This window comes from Tursiops truncatus, chromosome 7 (assembly GCF_011762595.2).
Source record: "Tursiops truncatus isolate mTurTru1 chromosome 7, mTurTru1.mat.Y, whole genome shotgun sequence".
NCBI lineage: Eukaryota > Metazoa > Chordata > Mammalia > Artiodactyla > Delphinidae > Tursiops > Tursiops truncatus.
The window spans coordinates 63,132,860-63,146,123 of record NC_047040.1 but is presented as its reverse complement, the minus strand read 5'-3'; the positions used below and the strand labels follow the sequence as shown (position 1 = coordinate 63,146,123).

Here is a 13,264-nt window from a genome sequence, read left to right as displayed (position 1 = left end):
GTCAAGCTAGATTCTATTCAGCACATTTTTTTTTTCTTTCTTTTTTGCGGTACGCGGGCCTCTCACTGTTGTGGCCTCTCCCGTTGCGGAGCACAGGCTCCGGACGCACAGGCTCAGCAGCCATGGCTCACGGGCCCAGCCGCTCCACGGCATGTGGGATCTTCCCAGACTGGGGCACGAACCCGTGTCCCCTGCATCAGCAGGTGAACTCCCAAACACTGCGCCACCAGGGAAGCCCTCAGCACATTTTTTTAAAGGAGAAATAAAACTAGTATAAAGGCAATTTCCTGAAAATCAGTTACCATGTGGTTAAATCCTAAGTATGCTTGAAGGTAGAAATTTATATAGCAATATACAGTTTTAAAGTCAATCCTGTATAATCTGCCACCTCTAATGTCTGGGGAAATGGATGGCATAGTGCTTGGCAGAGCCATAATTCAGAAAATGTGGGTTGAATCATCATCCACCACTTTTATCTAGAAAAGAAAAATAATCCAGAAATCCCAGTCATGTGGCTTAAAAGCAAATGTTCTTCATCATTTGGATTCTCTTTGACATCATAAAATAATGCTTGAGAATATCCAAATAATGAGATATGTTGACTCTTCAAAGTGGAATCTATGGCTTAGACATTTCAGAAAAATGGATGTTTAATGCTTTTTTTATTGAATACTGGTGAATGAATGTAAAAGAAAGCTACGTGGTTTACGTAGCCAGAAGGAGGCAGAAGATGCTTTTTTTCTTTCTTAGTATAAGTTGTGGTGTCACATCCAAAGTATGCATGAAATTAAAAGTTCATAATCCTGGCTTCCACTCAGTTAATAGATATTTCCCCTTAGGAATATATTTCTCTGGTAGCTTTTTATTTTACTTAAAGCTATTAAATTACAGCTTCTGTGGATACTGTCAACAATCCTTTCAAGTTTGACTCAGCTAATTTAACTTTACAAGAAGTAGAAAATAATGTTATGAATTTAAAAGACCTCTTCGATTTATAACCCTGTGTGTGGGTACTGTGAATTATATGTGGAAATGTAAAAAGCAGTAATCAAGGACAATTATGTTTTCAGTGTCACCTGTTCTTACTTAGAATCATCTATAAAAAGTAGATGGCAGGGACTTCCCTGGTGGTCCAGCGGTTGAGGCTCCACGCTTCCAATGCAGGGGGCGCGAGTTCAGTCTCTGGGCAGGGAATTAGATCCCGCATGCCACACCTAAAGATCCCACAGGCAGATCCCGAGTGCCATAACTAAGACCCGGTGCAGCCAAATAAATAAATAAATTTTTTTTTTTAAAAGTAGATGGTAGAGAAAGGGATGCATTTCTTCCTTCGACTAATTTATAATATAAAAAGTGGTCCCTTAAATCACTACCATAAATTATTAGTGTACTTCTCACAGACATTCTGAACATGAGTGACTTTCATCTAGAAAATGACCCATTCATGTAAATTTGAAAATTATACCCAAGTGGATTCGCTGAAATAATGTGATCTTGACACATTCATTTCTAAATTTGTGAGGATAAGCCAGGAAACTGTCTCCCCAGAGCACTCCTTATACCTGTTTAAGGAAAACCTATCATTCTAAGTAGAAAGGGGGAGAAAAATGCAGGAAGGCTCAATATTCTCTATAAAGTTCGTGACCTTAGTGTTTGGGACTCATTAAAAGTTTAAAGGATTATGTAGCAGTTTCTGTTTTGACCTCTTATGCCAAATTCCTGTTTTGGCGTCTTTGGCTTGCTAAGATCATCTGTAATGCAAGAATTTCATATTTTTCTGTTTTCCTGAAATCAACCATATAATTGAATTTTTCAGGTTGCTGAACATTTTATTAAATCTCTGACAGTCAGTAGTTCTACTTATGGTTAATATCACATTTCACTCGACTTATGGGTAATTTATAAATATGATACATGATGCATGACATTTCAAAGTAGCAGGCAGTTTTATGCCTCTGGTAGGTTATATCTTAAAGGAGACTCATGCATATTGAAAGAAGCTTTTCATTTATCAATTTAACTAAATTAATCTGTCACATTTCTTCCTTTCATAGGCTGCCAAAATGGCAAATTACGCCAAGTTTCAGAAAATTTGTGATCTCCTGTTTGTTATGTTTGCCATGGTTTTTATCACCACACGACTGGGTATATTTCCACTCTGGTGAGTATGCCAGTCTTCTTTCCAATAAAGGCGCCCCATCCAGATAGGTTTTATGAACCATTTTCCTGTTGAATTTCACTCCAGATACTTAGTAAGAAGTTTAAAGAAAGCGAGGGAGGGACTCAAGAAACAGCTTGATTTCTTCTTCCAGAAGGGGGTTGCATTCTTTACGGATATTTTCCACAGGATCGTTAGAGAAGGATGTGGCTTATGTAGGTTCTTAAGCCACAGGAAGCTGTCTGCCATTTTAGGCTCCAATGTAGAGTATGATTCAAAAACCTTAGCCATGAAAGTTTGAATTAAGAAAGGAAATATGGTGTTGCAGTCAGTTAGATATCAGGGATCATCCTGTACCAGGGGTTCACCAAAGGTTGTCCCTGGACCCCCAGCAGCAGCAACTGTCACCTCTGGACTTGTTAGAAATGCAACCTATTGGTCCCCACCCACCCCAGACCTACTGAATCGCAGACTCTGGAGATGGGGCCTGGCAATCTGGATTTTGATACGCCTTCCTGATGATTCTGCTACACATTAAAGTTTGAGAACCACTGTCCTGTATAATTCTCCTCATCAGCTGCATTTATAACTAAAGCAACTGGAAAGTATAACTCAAAAGTAACCCTTAAAATGATCTCTGACCCCTTAATGTCTGGATGTCATTAGCTAAGAAAAAGATAATGACAGATTTGGATGGAATTTGACAATCCTTTCTATAGAAAATAGGTCCACTGTCATTAATTTTTATGGAAGGCTATTACTTCTAGAAAAAAGTGATCCCTCCATATCACTTAAAGTCTACCATTGATGGCAGATTTCTTTCCATTTTGAGAAATTGATCTGAATGGGAAATGACAGCAACGGAAATTGGAGAAAGTGGAGAAATGAAGGGCTGCCTTTTCAGTCCAATAGGAAATTACAAAAATAAAGTTGGGGCTTTTAAGCGAGTAACATCTATCACTGAGGTTCCGTAAACAAATTAATCTCACACACACACACACACACACACACACACACACACACACACACACACACACCTTCTCCTTGAGGCTGGCAGCTCTTTCTCATACTTACTTATTATGAAAATCGTATCCCAGCAGCAGTGCTGTGTATTGGCAACAGGCATATATAAAATGTCATTATAGTTTTATATGATTGTAGGTAGCAAACATTGAAGTAATTTTGAATATAATGCATCTATAATTATTTCAGGATTGGAGCTCTTTCAAGATTACTAGCAGAACTAGTGGTAGGAATTTAAATAGAAGGAAGTCAAGCAAAATCCAGGAAAAATATCTCAAAAGAATAATAGAAAACTTTTCCTGCTTAGGATTTCTGAGAGAACCTGAATTTTAAAGAAGTAAGAATCACTATCAAGTACTTTCATTTGCTTATTTCCCTGTAAGGATGGAGTTAACGTTGAGATGTATCTCTTCTCCTCCTTTCTAGCTAAGGTGCAAAAGCTCTTCAGGTTTAGACAGCAATGAGTTACCTAGAGCATAAACTCAAAATATAGAAATTACGTAATGCTGCTAATGAATAACTCACGGGTATGCCCTGTGATGATGATATAAACCAGCTGCTTAGAAAAATCCTCGTAACCAAATACACAACAAGAGCTGATATTGCAAATGCTGGAGGGCTTCTGCTACCACGGCCCTTAGCGCAGCCAAGTTTTTCAAAAAGCAACTTGTGGAGGGAAATGTTTTATTGTTTGGGAGACAAGAAGTAATTTCTGTATACCTGCTGCCATTGTGGTTGTGCATCCAGTGAATGAAATCCTTGTCAGATATGTCTCATAAATTATGTTAGTGCTTGGATGACCTTTGTTTTGATCCTGTTTCTATTTCTGGAGTGTAATGGGCATAGAGAGTATTTAAACTAGTAAGGTGAATGACAATAACAAATAGTGTTTTAAATATTTGTCTTAATCCTATGAAATTATTCAAAAGTTCCTTTTAGATTAGGGAATACTAGAATTGGGAGGGACCCTATAGGTTATTGGCTCCAAACTGCTCTCCCACACCTCTGCCCAGGATAGGAATTCTCTCAATTTCCTGATTAGGAGTATTGCTTTAGAGGTCGAGGGAGAAATAAGTTTTTAAATTTTTTTTTTTTTTTTTTTTTTTTTTTTTTTGGTATGCGGGCCTCTCACCGTTGTGGCCTCTCCCGTCGCGGAGCACAGCCTCCGGACGCGCAGGCTCAGCGGCCATGGCTCACGGGCCTAGCCGCTCCGCGGCACGTGGGACCCTCCCGGACCGGGGCACGAACCCGTGTCCCCTGCATCGGCAGGCGGACGCTCAACCACTGCGCCACCAGGGAAGCCCGAGAAATAAGTTTTTAATACGAAACAGAAACCTGGGTCTTTATAACTTCTAAGCTAGGAGTTCTTAATCTGGTTCAGAACCCCCTGAAACTGTTTGTAAAACGTATGTGTGTACATTTTTTTCCTGGGGGGCAGGGCCCGTGGCTCTATCAGATTCTCAAAAGATCTGTGACTCCCTCCCCTTCTCAGAAAAGTACCTTCTGGGGCTTCCCTGGTGGCGCAGTGGTTGAGAGTCCACCTGCTGATGCAGGGGACATGGGTTCGTGCCCCGGTCCGGGAAGATCCCACATGCCGCGGAGTGGCTAGGCCCGTGAGCCATGGCCGCTGAGCCTGCGCGTCCGGAGTCTGTGCTCCGCAATGGGAGAGGCCACAACAGTGAGAGGCCCGCGTACCGCAAAAAAAAAAAAAAAAAGTACCTTCTGGAAAACAGACAAAGTGTACGCTACCACTTCTGATTGAAAACTTTTAAGAACGTGAAGTTTTCTAATATATCATCTGTAGGCCTTCTCTTCAGAAAGCATCTCTAATCCCTTCAGTTATTCCTGCTTGTTCTCCTTTGTTCCTCAGAATCCTTGTCACGACGTTCCAAATGTGGACTGGCTGATAGAAAATATAAGACCACTAACAAAAAGCTGTATTCGGAACTGCATTTCTTCTGATACAGCTTGCCTTTGCATTGACATTGTCTAAGGAGCTTTCACCTCGCACTGGTGGCGATCTGATAAATAGCTGAGCTGCTGCCAGACCAAATTGCCCTCATCCTACATTTATTTCATTTTTATGTATTTTTATTTCTAATTATGATTCATTTGTATACCTAATCATACCACCTACATTTATTCCTGTTAGATTTCATCATGCTGTTTTCAGATATTCTAGCCCAATTAGGGTCTTCTGAACCACATCCAGTGTCACACTTATCCCTGCTACTTTTATGGTACTTGCAAATATGCCTTTCATGTTTCTCCCAACTCACTGAAGAAGAACGTTGACCCAGAGGGACTCCTGGTACACTGTTTCTTTAAGCTGACCTCAATCTCTCAACCACCAGTCTGTCTTTATGATTTTTCTACTCATTACCATCTTAGAACTGCTGTGTCATTATACCTGCTATTTCTCCATATTTTTAAAAGGTGTAATAAGAGATTTTGTCAAAGGTCTTGTGAACATGAAGATTTACTCTGTTACTTAAGTCATTTTCTGCACAAGTGGAGGTGGGGTGAATAAAGAATAACGGCCCCTCTGGGTGACTTGGTTTTAGGAGGCCTTTTCTGGCTCCTGGCTCCTCATTTCTAAGTGCTCACCCCCATCTGTTTGATGATCCATCTGCAGCAGTAGGCTTACCAGTCTAAAATTTCTGGTTTCTGCCTTTTCCGTATTGTCTAGGTGTGGACTTTTACCTTCTAATATACTACCACTTTTTATGTATTTAATGAATATTTATTGGGCACTTACTGTGTAACCAGTACTGGGCTGGGTGTTGAGACTTCAATGAGACATGGGCCTCCCGTGGGGCACTTGCAGTTGAATCCCTACGGGTCCTTTCAGTATTCTGGTTGATGATTGTGTGGGGCGTAGAGACTATCAATTATTTTCTGAACATTTATTGGAAGTAAATAATGTAAGTGGATTGTCAGTATTAACTAGTTTGGTTGCACGTACCGAGGAGCTCTGTCAGCTGAATGAAGCATTGTTCTAGGGAGAGTATATGTGTGTAAAATAGTCACTCACTGCTGGAGGGAAGGTGCTGGAGGTACACTGGACTTCAGTTCTAACAAGCATTTCATAGACTTATTTCTCCCTCAAATATTTGCGCTTCAGCTGGAAGGAGAAATAAAATGATTCCTGTGCCCTCGCTTCTTTTAGTTTTCAACCCATTTGCTTTGGAATCACCAGCAATACCTTGCAGGTTCCTCCTGACTACAGTTGTGTTCCCACGTAAGCCATCAGAATTTTTGTGATTTGTGTGTTTGATGACACTTGACTCATTCTCTCTTGTATCTTTGGTCCACGCCTCACAAAGTCATCATACACCATGATTAGCCTTTTCAGAACCATACACTGCCCGGACTTTTCTTTTGGCCGTAATACGTCTTCTAGAACAACACTATCCAAAAGAAATATGATAAGTCAGGCTTCTTAGTCATTTAAAATTTTCTAGTAGCCACATTAAAAAGTAAAAAGAAACAGGTGACATCTGTTTAAATAACGTTTTATTTAACTCGGTATATCCAAAATCATATGATTTGAACATGTAATCAGGATTAAAAATTGAGATATTTCGTTCTTTTGCTGCATACTAAATCCTTGAAATCAGGTATGTGGTTCACGTTACTGCATCTACTCAAAAGTCTATGTATTTTAGCCTTTACGTTGTAACTGGACAGTGAATGATTTGCTCCTTTTTGAGAGTAAGCCTATCCATCGTTGTAAGCTGTTACCGTGTTCGTTGATCTGCACCTGCCTTTCCTCAACTCCGTTTGTCTGTGATCCCTGAAGTTCCTAACAGCTTTCCATATTTTATGAAGCTTTGGTTTCCATTGGCGTAGGGTAGTTTGTGCTTAATCCCATTATAGCATCTATCACAGTGCTTAGCTCCCAGTGGCTACTCAGTAACTATTTGTTGAGTGAATTAGGTACTATTTAATCCTAAATTGTCTCACATCTGTTTTCTTAGTTGAGCTCCTTAACTCATTGTGAAGTAGGTAGGTGCAGTTTTTCTCCTATTGTACAGAGAAAGCCAATTCATTTAGTCAATGATTTACCTAGTCTCTCTGGACTCTGGTCTCCTGACATCAGTTCAATTTATCAGGTACTTACTAAATTTTAATTGTCCTCCTACAATACAGTGTACTATATTATTTAAGAATTAGGCCATAAAGCTGTTGATGAGGCACATTTCCGGTAGTTGCTACATAAAAAAAGAGTCATTTTTAAATCACTGTCCCTATTATTCTGTCCCAACCAAGACACTGCATTGTAAGCATCATCATTTTTCAGCCATACATTAGCATCTGGTATCGAAAGAGGCAAATCCACAAAGATCCTGAAAGGGAAGGGGCACGGTGCAGTCAGTAGAGAGACTGCTTGCTTTGAGTCACGGTTCTTCTCCTCACTGCATGTCAGGAAACCAGCTGTGTAGCTTCTCTGCATCTGTGGACTCATCACAGAAGAATGGTAGTAATTGTTCCATCTACCTTACCAGGAAATGTTAAGGATCAAATAAACTATTGTTTGTAGCAGTGTTCTAGAACTATAAAGTACTTTATAACTATTAAGCATTTTGTAAAAAGGTGTTATATTACTGTTAGAGATGGAAATTTCCATTATGGCCAAGTGGTCAGAAATTTTTATTGCATTTTAAAACCTCCAAGTAGTCTAGATTAAGGAACCATAAGCATAGATACTTTTGAAATAAAATTCTTAAATGCTCTCTCCAATTATGAGAGGCAAAGTATCTTGTTTTAGTCACTTCTGTTCTCAGAGCATGTAATAATGGACATGAGCTGGGTTGACTTAGTCCCTCAAATCCTAAGTGACTGTTCCTATCCTGAGCCAGCAGAAGTAACCATTATTGTTCACAGAATGTCACAGAATTTCACAAAATGCAAGTATATGTTAGGCTAGTTCTTTTTTTCAACATCTTTATTGGAGTATAATTGCTTTACAATGGTGTGTTAATTTCTGCTTTATAACAAAGTGAATCAGTTATACGTATACATATGTTCCCATATCTCTTCCCTCTTGCATCTCCCTCCCTCCCGCCCTCCCTTTTCCACCCCTCTAGGTGGTCACAAAGCACCGAGCTGATCTCCCTGTGCTATGCGGCTGCTTCCCACTAGCTATCTATTTTACGTTTGGTAGTGTATATACGTCCATGCCACTCTCTCACTTTGTCCCAGATTCCCCTTCCACCTCCCCGTGTCTTCAAGTCCATTCTCTACACTGCATCTTTATTCCTGTCCTGCCCATAGGTCCATCAGAACCTTTTTTTCTTTTTTAGATACAGTATTTGTTTTTCTCTTTCTGACTTACTTCACTCTGTCTTTTTCTTTTTTAGATTCCATTACATATGTGTTAGCATACAGTATTTGTTTTTCTCTTTCTGACTTACTTCACTCTGTCTGTCTGATGGACAGTCTCTATGTCCATCCACCTCACTACAAATAACTCAATTTCGTTTCTTTTGATGGCTGAGTAATATTCCATTGTATATATGTGCCACATCTTTTTTATCCATTCATCTGTCGCTGGACACTTAAGTTGCTCCCATGTCCTGGCTATTGTAAATAGTGCTGCAGTGAACATTGTGGTACATGTCTCTTTCTGAATTATGGTTTTCTCAGGGTATATGCCCAGTAGTGGGATTGCTGGGTCATATGGTAGTTCTATTTTTAGTTTTTTAAGGAAACTCCATACTGTTCTGCATAGTGGCTGTGTCAATTTACATTCCCACCAACAGTGCAAGAGGGTTCCCTTTTCTCCACACCCTCTCCAGCATTTATTGTTTGTAGATGTTTTGATGATGACTATTCTGACAGGTGTGAGGTGATACCTCATGGTAGTTTTGATTTGCATTTCTCTAATGATTAGTGATGTTGAGCATTCTTTCATGTGTTTGTTGGCAATCTGTATATCTTCTTTGGAGAAATGTCTCTTTAGGTCTTCTGCCCATTTTTGGATTGGGTTGTTTTTTTTTTAATATATATTCAGCTGAATGAGCTGCTTGTAAATTTTGGAGATTAATCCTTTGTCAGTTGCTTCATGTGCATATATTTTCTCCCATTCTGAGGGTTGTCCTTCCGTCTTGTTTATGGTTTCCTTTGCTGTGCAAAAGCTTTGAAGTTTCATTAGGTCCCATTTGTTTATTATTTTTTTTATTTCCATTACTCTAGGAGGTGGGTTGCTGTGATGTATGTCATAGAGTGTTCTGCCTATGTTTTCCTCTAAGAGTTTGATAGTGTCTGGCCTAACATTTAGGTCTTTAATCTATTTTGAGTTTATTTTTGTGTGTGGTGTTAGGGAGTGTTCTCATTTCATTTTTTACATGTAGCTGTCCAGTTTTCCCAGCACCACTTATTGAAGAGGCTGTCTTTTCTCCATTGTATATTCTTGCCTCCTTTATCAAAAATAAGATGACCATGTGGGTGTGGGTTTATCTCTGGGCTTTCTATCCTGTTCCATTGATCTATATTTCTGTTTTTGTGCCAGTGCCATACTGTCTTGATTACTGTAGCTTTGTAGTATAGTGTGAAGTCCAGGAGCCTGATTTCTCCAGCTCTGTTTTTCTTTCTCAAGATTGCTTTGGCTATTCAGGGTCTTTTGTGTTTCCATAGAAATTGTGAATTTTTTTGTTCTAGTGCTGTGAAAAATGCCATTTGTAGTTTGATAGGGATTGCACTTAATCTGTAGACTGCTTTGGGTAGTATAGTCATTTTCACAATGTTGATTCTTCCAATCCAAGAACAATGGTGTATCTTTCCATCTGTTTGTGTCCACTTTAATAGGCTAGTTCTTTACTGCAAGTGACAGATTCACAAGTCATTGTCCAGCCACGAATGGGCATACCACAATTGCCAGAGCCTCCTTCTATGGCCTAATGTTGACTTTACACATCCCCAGTCATGTCCCACCAAGTGCCCACCCCTTGGCTACAGGAAACTTAGAATCAAATATGTACCTTCAGTGGTCTGCTGCTATTCAAACAGAAGCACGTGGCTTCTCAGAATGTTACTTTCTGTGGATTTCTATCTTATAAAGTAGGGGAATCATTTGCTGATTTGTACTCTCTGAAAGTCTCTGCAGTTAAAAAGAAAAATATTACAGAGGAGCCTAGATCATTCTTTTACCATTTTCCATAATAAGATTTGAAATTCATCTGGATACATATGAGAATATCATCTTCTTCTCTGATTTATTTTTCAAGACATATTTTACCAAAGTTGTGTGGCTTATATGCTTTTCTGAATATCTTATAAGATTAGTCTTAGAGTTCACAAATTTGGACAAGCTGGATTTTTTTTTTTCTAGACTCTTCTTGACAGATTTTCTCTGAAATTTTCCTTGATGCTGGTCTGTATTAAACATATTTGAAAGGTAAAGGATGAAACCTAAGTCTTTTGGCTGTTAGGTATTTTGGCATGTTTATAATAATACGTATATATACTAGTATCAGTTACTACCTTCATAAAGTGAGGTAGAGTTGGATAGAAATAATGTGTGTTGAGATGTTTTGTTCTTTTCATGTAAACATAATAATTTTAATATAATTTTAATATTGAAGGGCTAGACCAGGGGTCAACAAACTATGGCCTTTGAGACAAATCAGCCCATCGCCTATTTTTATAAATAAGGTTTTACTAGAACACAGCCTTGTCCATCTGTCACATATTGCCCTTGTCTGCTTTCTGCTACACTGGCTTGAGTGGTTGGGACAGTGTATGTGACCCGTTAATCCTAAAATATTTACTAGCTGGTCCTTTACAGAACAAGTTTGCCAACTCGTAGGCAAGACCATTAAGAATTAGCCTGATGACTTGTGGACACAGGAGGGGAAGGGGAGGGTGGGACGAACTGAGAGAGTGGCACTGACATATATACACTACCATGTGCAAAACAGATAGCTAGTGGGAAGCTGCTGTATCGCACAGGGAGCTCAGCTCGGTGCTCTGTGATGACCTAGAGGGGTGGGATGGAGTGGGGGAGTGGGAGGGAGGCTCAAGAGGAAGGGGATATATGTATACATATAGTTGGTTCACTTTGTTCTACAGCAGAAACTAGCACAACATTGTAAAGCAATTATACTCCAATAAAACAAACAAAATAACTAATTATTTTTTAAAAGTCTGAGATAGGAAAAAAAAAAGAATTAGTCTGATGAGTAAAAATGAAGCAATGTGGGGAGTGGTATATTAAATGTTTTCAACCTTTGGGTGTTTTCTAGAAGTATTGTCTACCTTAGGCGAAAAACATGAAGATATTCTTAGTATTACATGTGGGTATGGGATATGCAGAATATGCTCTCAATTAAGTAAGCTTTTCTGCTTTTGTGACTTGAGTCAACAAAAAAATGTGGCGTCCTAGTAACACTCTCTCCACAGAATTAATGTCTTAAGTGTTCCCTCCCTCCAGTCACTGCAGAGAATCTTGCTGGGGGAAGGAGGAAAAGAACAAAAAGATTGTTTGCTCTAAGTATTATAAAATGTGTTTACATTAGCATCTATGGAAAAAATTCAACATGGCCATTTCTTCTGTTTAAAAACACCTGAGTATTGTAATAAAGTCTAATGCCAAGGCCAGAGATAGGAAAATTTGATCAAGGGTCTCACATATTTGAGAGTGATGCTTTATGGAAAATGCAGTAACAAATGAAGGACCCACATCAGCTCTGTTTCCATTTGCTTATGTTACCATAAAGGGCAGTTGTGTAGCAGGCTAATTCTCTCCTCCAGCTACACTCACCTCCCTGACTCTGGTCCCTGGGTCTCTGTCAACTGGCTGTTCTGTTCATGCTAAGCCCCTTGTCACAGTCCTGAGCTCAGCCTTGGGCCAGCTTGTGACTGCTCATTGCCTACTTCCCAGTCTGGACCATTACCTGAGCTTCCCAGAAACCCTCCCTACACAATCCCAGTACACAGGGCTCTAGAGCACTGTCAGTGGAGACCACCCTGGCTGTGTCCTTTCATTTTCAGAACTTCATCCATGCCCCTGTCGCCTCTGGGATGACAGTGTAGCCAAAAATACAGAACCACAGTATGACCAGCATCTCTGGAGTCATCCTGTTCCTTGGGGGGATATATCTTACCGTGTATTATTATTTAACTTTTTTATGTCTTTAGGGCCAGGGAGCAAAAACTTTGCAAATTCCTCCTAGACAAGGAGCCATTTATTCTTTACAGATCTGTTTGATGCACTTCACTGTGAGCCTGCTATATCTCAGGCAGAATGTGGGTGTTGGGGACATAGGTAGTGATTAGGTCATGAGCCCAGGAACATCCAGCACTGCAAAACTACCAGTAAATATTTGTTAACTGAACAGCTGAGATTTTAGAATTTCCCGTGTGGTTTGGCACAGTCATGACCGAGACTCTGCAGCCTACCATCTTTCCTTATAAGACAGAATAGGCCAATCCAAGAAGACAAAGCTGGGAATGACTCAGTAACTTTTAAAAGCAGGGGGGCATTCCAGCCACTGAATCATTTTGCTCAGACAGAATTTATGGAAACAGAATTGCGCAATCATTTAATAACTGCTGCCTTTGTCCACAGCAGATAATAAGACAGAAATGCTTAATTTGGAATGCTAAATGTCAAAGAGTTGGAAATATAAGAGTTCAAGATATATAAGGAAAATCATAAAACGTGTAGATATACTGAAACTGCAGGCTGACTAGGAGCCTGGTGGTGGGCGTGGCTCCTCATTAGGGCAGCGTGAAGAGAGGACGTTGTCCAGAGGTTCCAGGGCAGTGTAGGAAGGGAGCAATTGTCCATGAGAAGAACAGATAGAAAAAACAGATAGAGGACTTCCCTGGTGGCGCAGTGGTTGAGAGTCCGCCTGCCGATGCAGGGGACACGGGTTCGTGTCCCGGTCCGGGAAGATCCCACATGCTGCGGAGCGGCTGGGCCCGTGAGCCATGGCCGCTGAGCCTGCGCGTCCGGAGCCTGTGCTCCGCAACGGGAGAGGCCACAACAGTGAGAGGCCCGCGTACCACAAAAAAAAAAAAACAAATAGAGCATCTTTCCTACATCCATGGGACCACCAAAGAAAGTAAGCAGGAACA

General features: G+C 40.1%; 1 protein-coding gene across 4 annotated transcripts in view; it reads left to right on the top strand.

Annotated features, from left to right (window-relative positions):
- Positions 1–13,264, top strand: part of CERS6 (ceramide synthase 6) — a 322,884-nt gene that overhangs the window by 269,057 nt on the left and 40,563 nt on the right. For 3 of the 4 annotated variants that reach the window (XM_073807612.1, XM_019922828.3, XM_073807613.1), the window contains one exon: positions 2,055–2,161. In XM_073807612.1, coding sequence (XP_073663713.1) covers positions 2,055–2,161 — 107 coding nt within the window. Of the gene's footprint in view, positions 1–2,054; positions 2,162–5,051; positions 5,737–13,264 lie in introns of those variants that run through there. The other variant, XM_073807614.1, reaches the window with a different exon arrangement.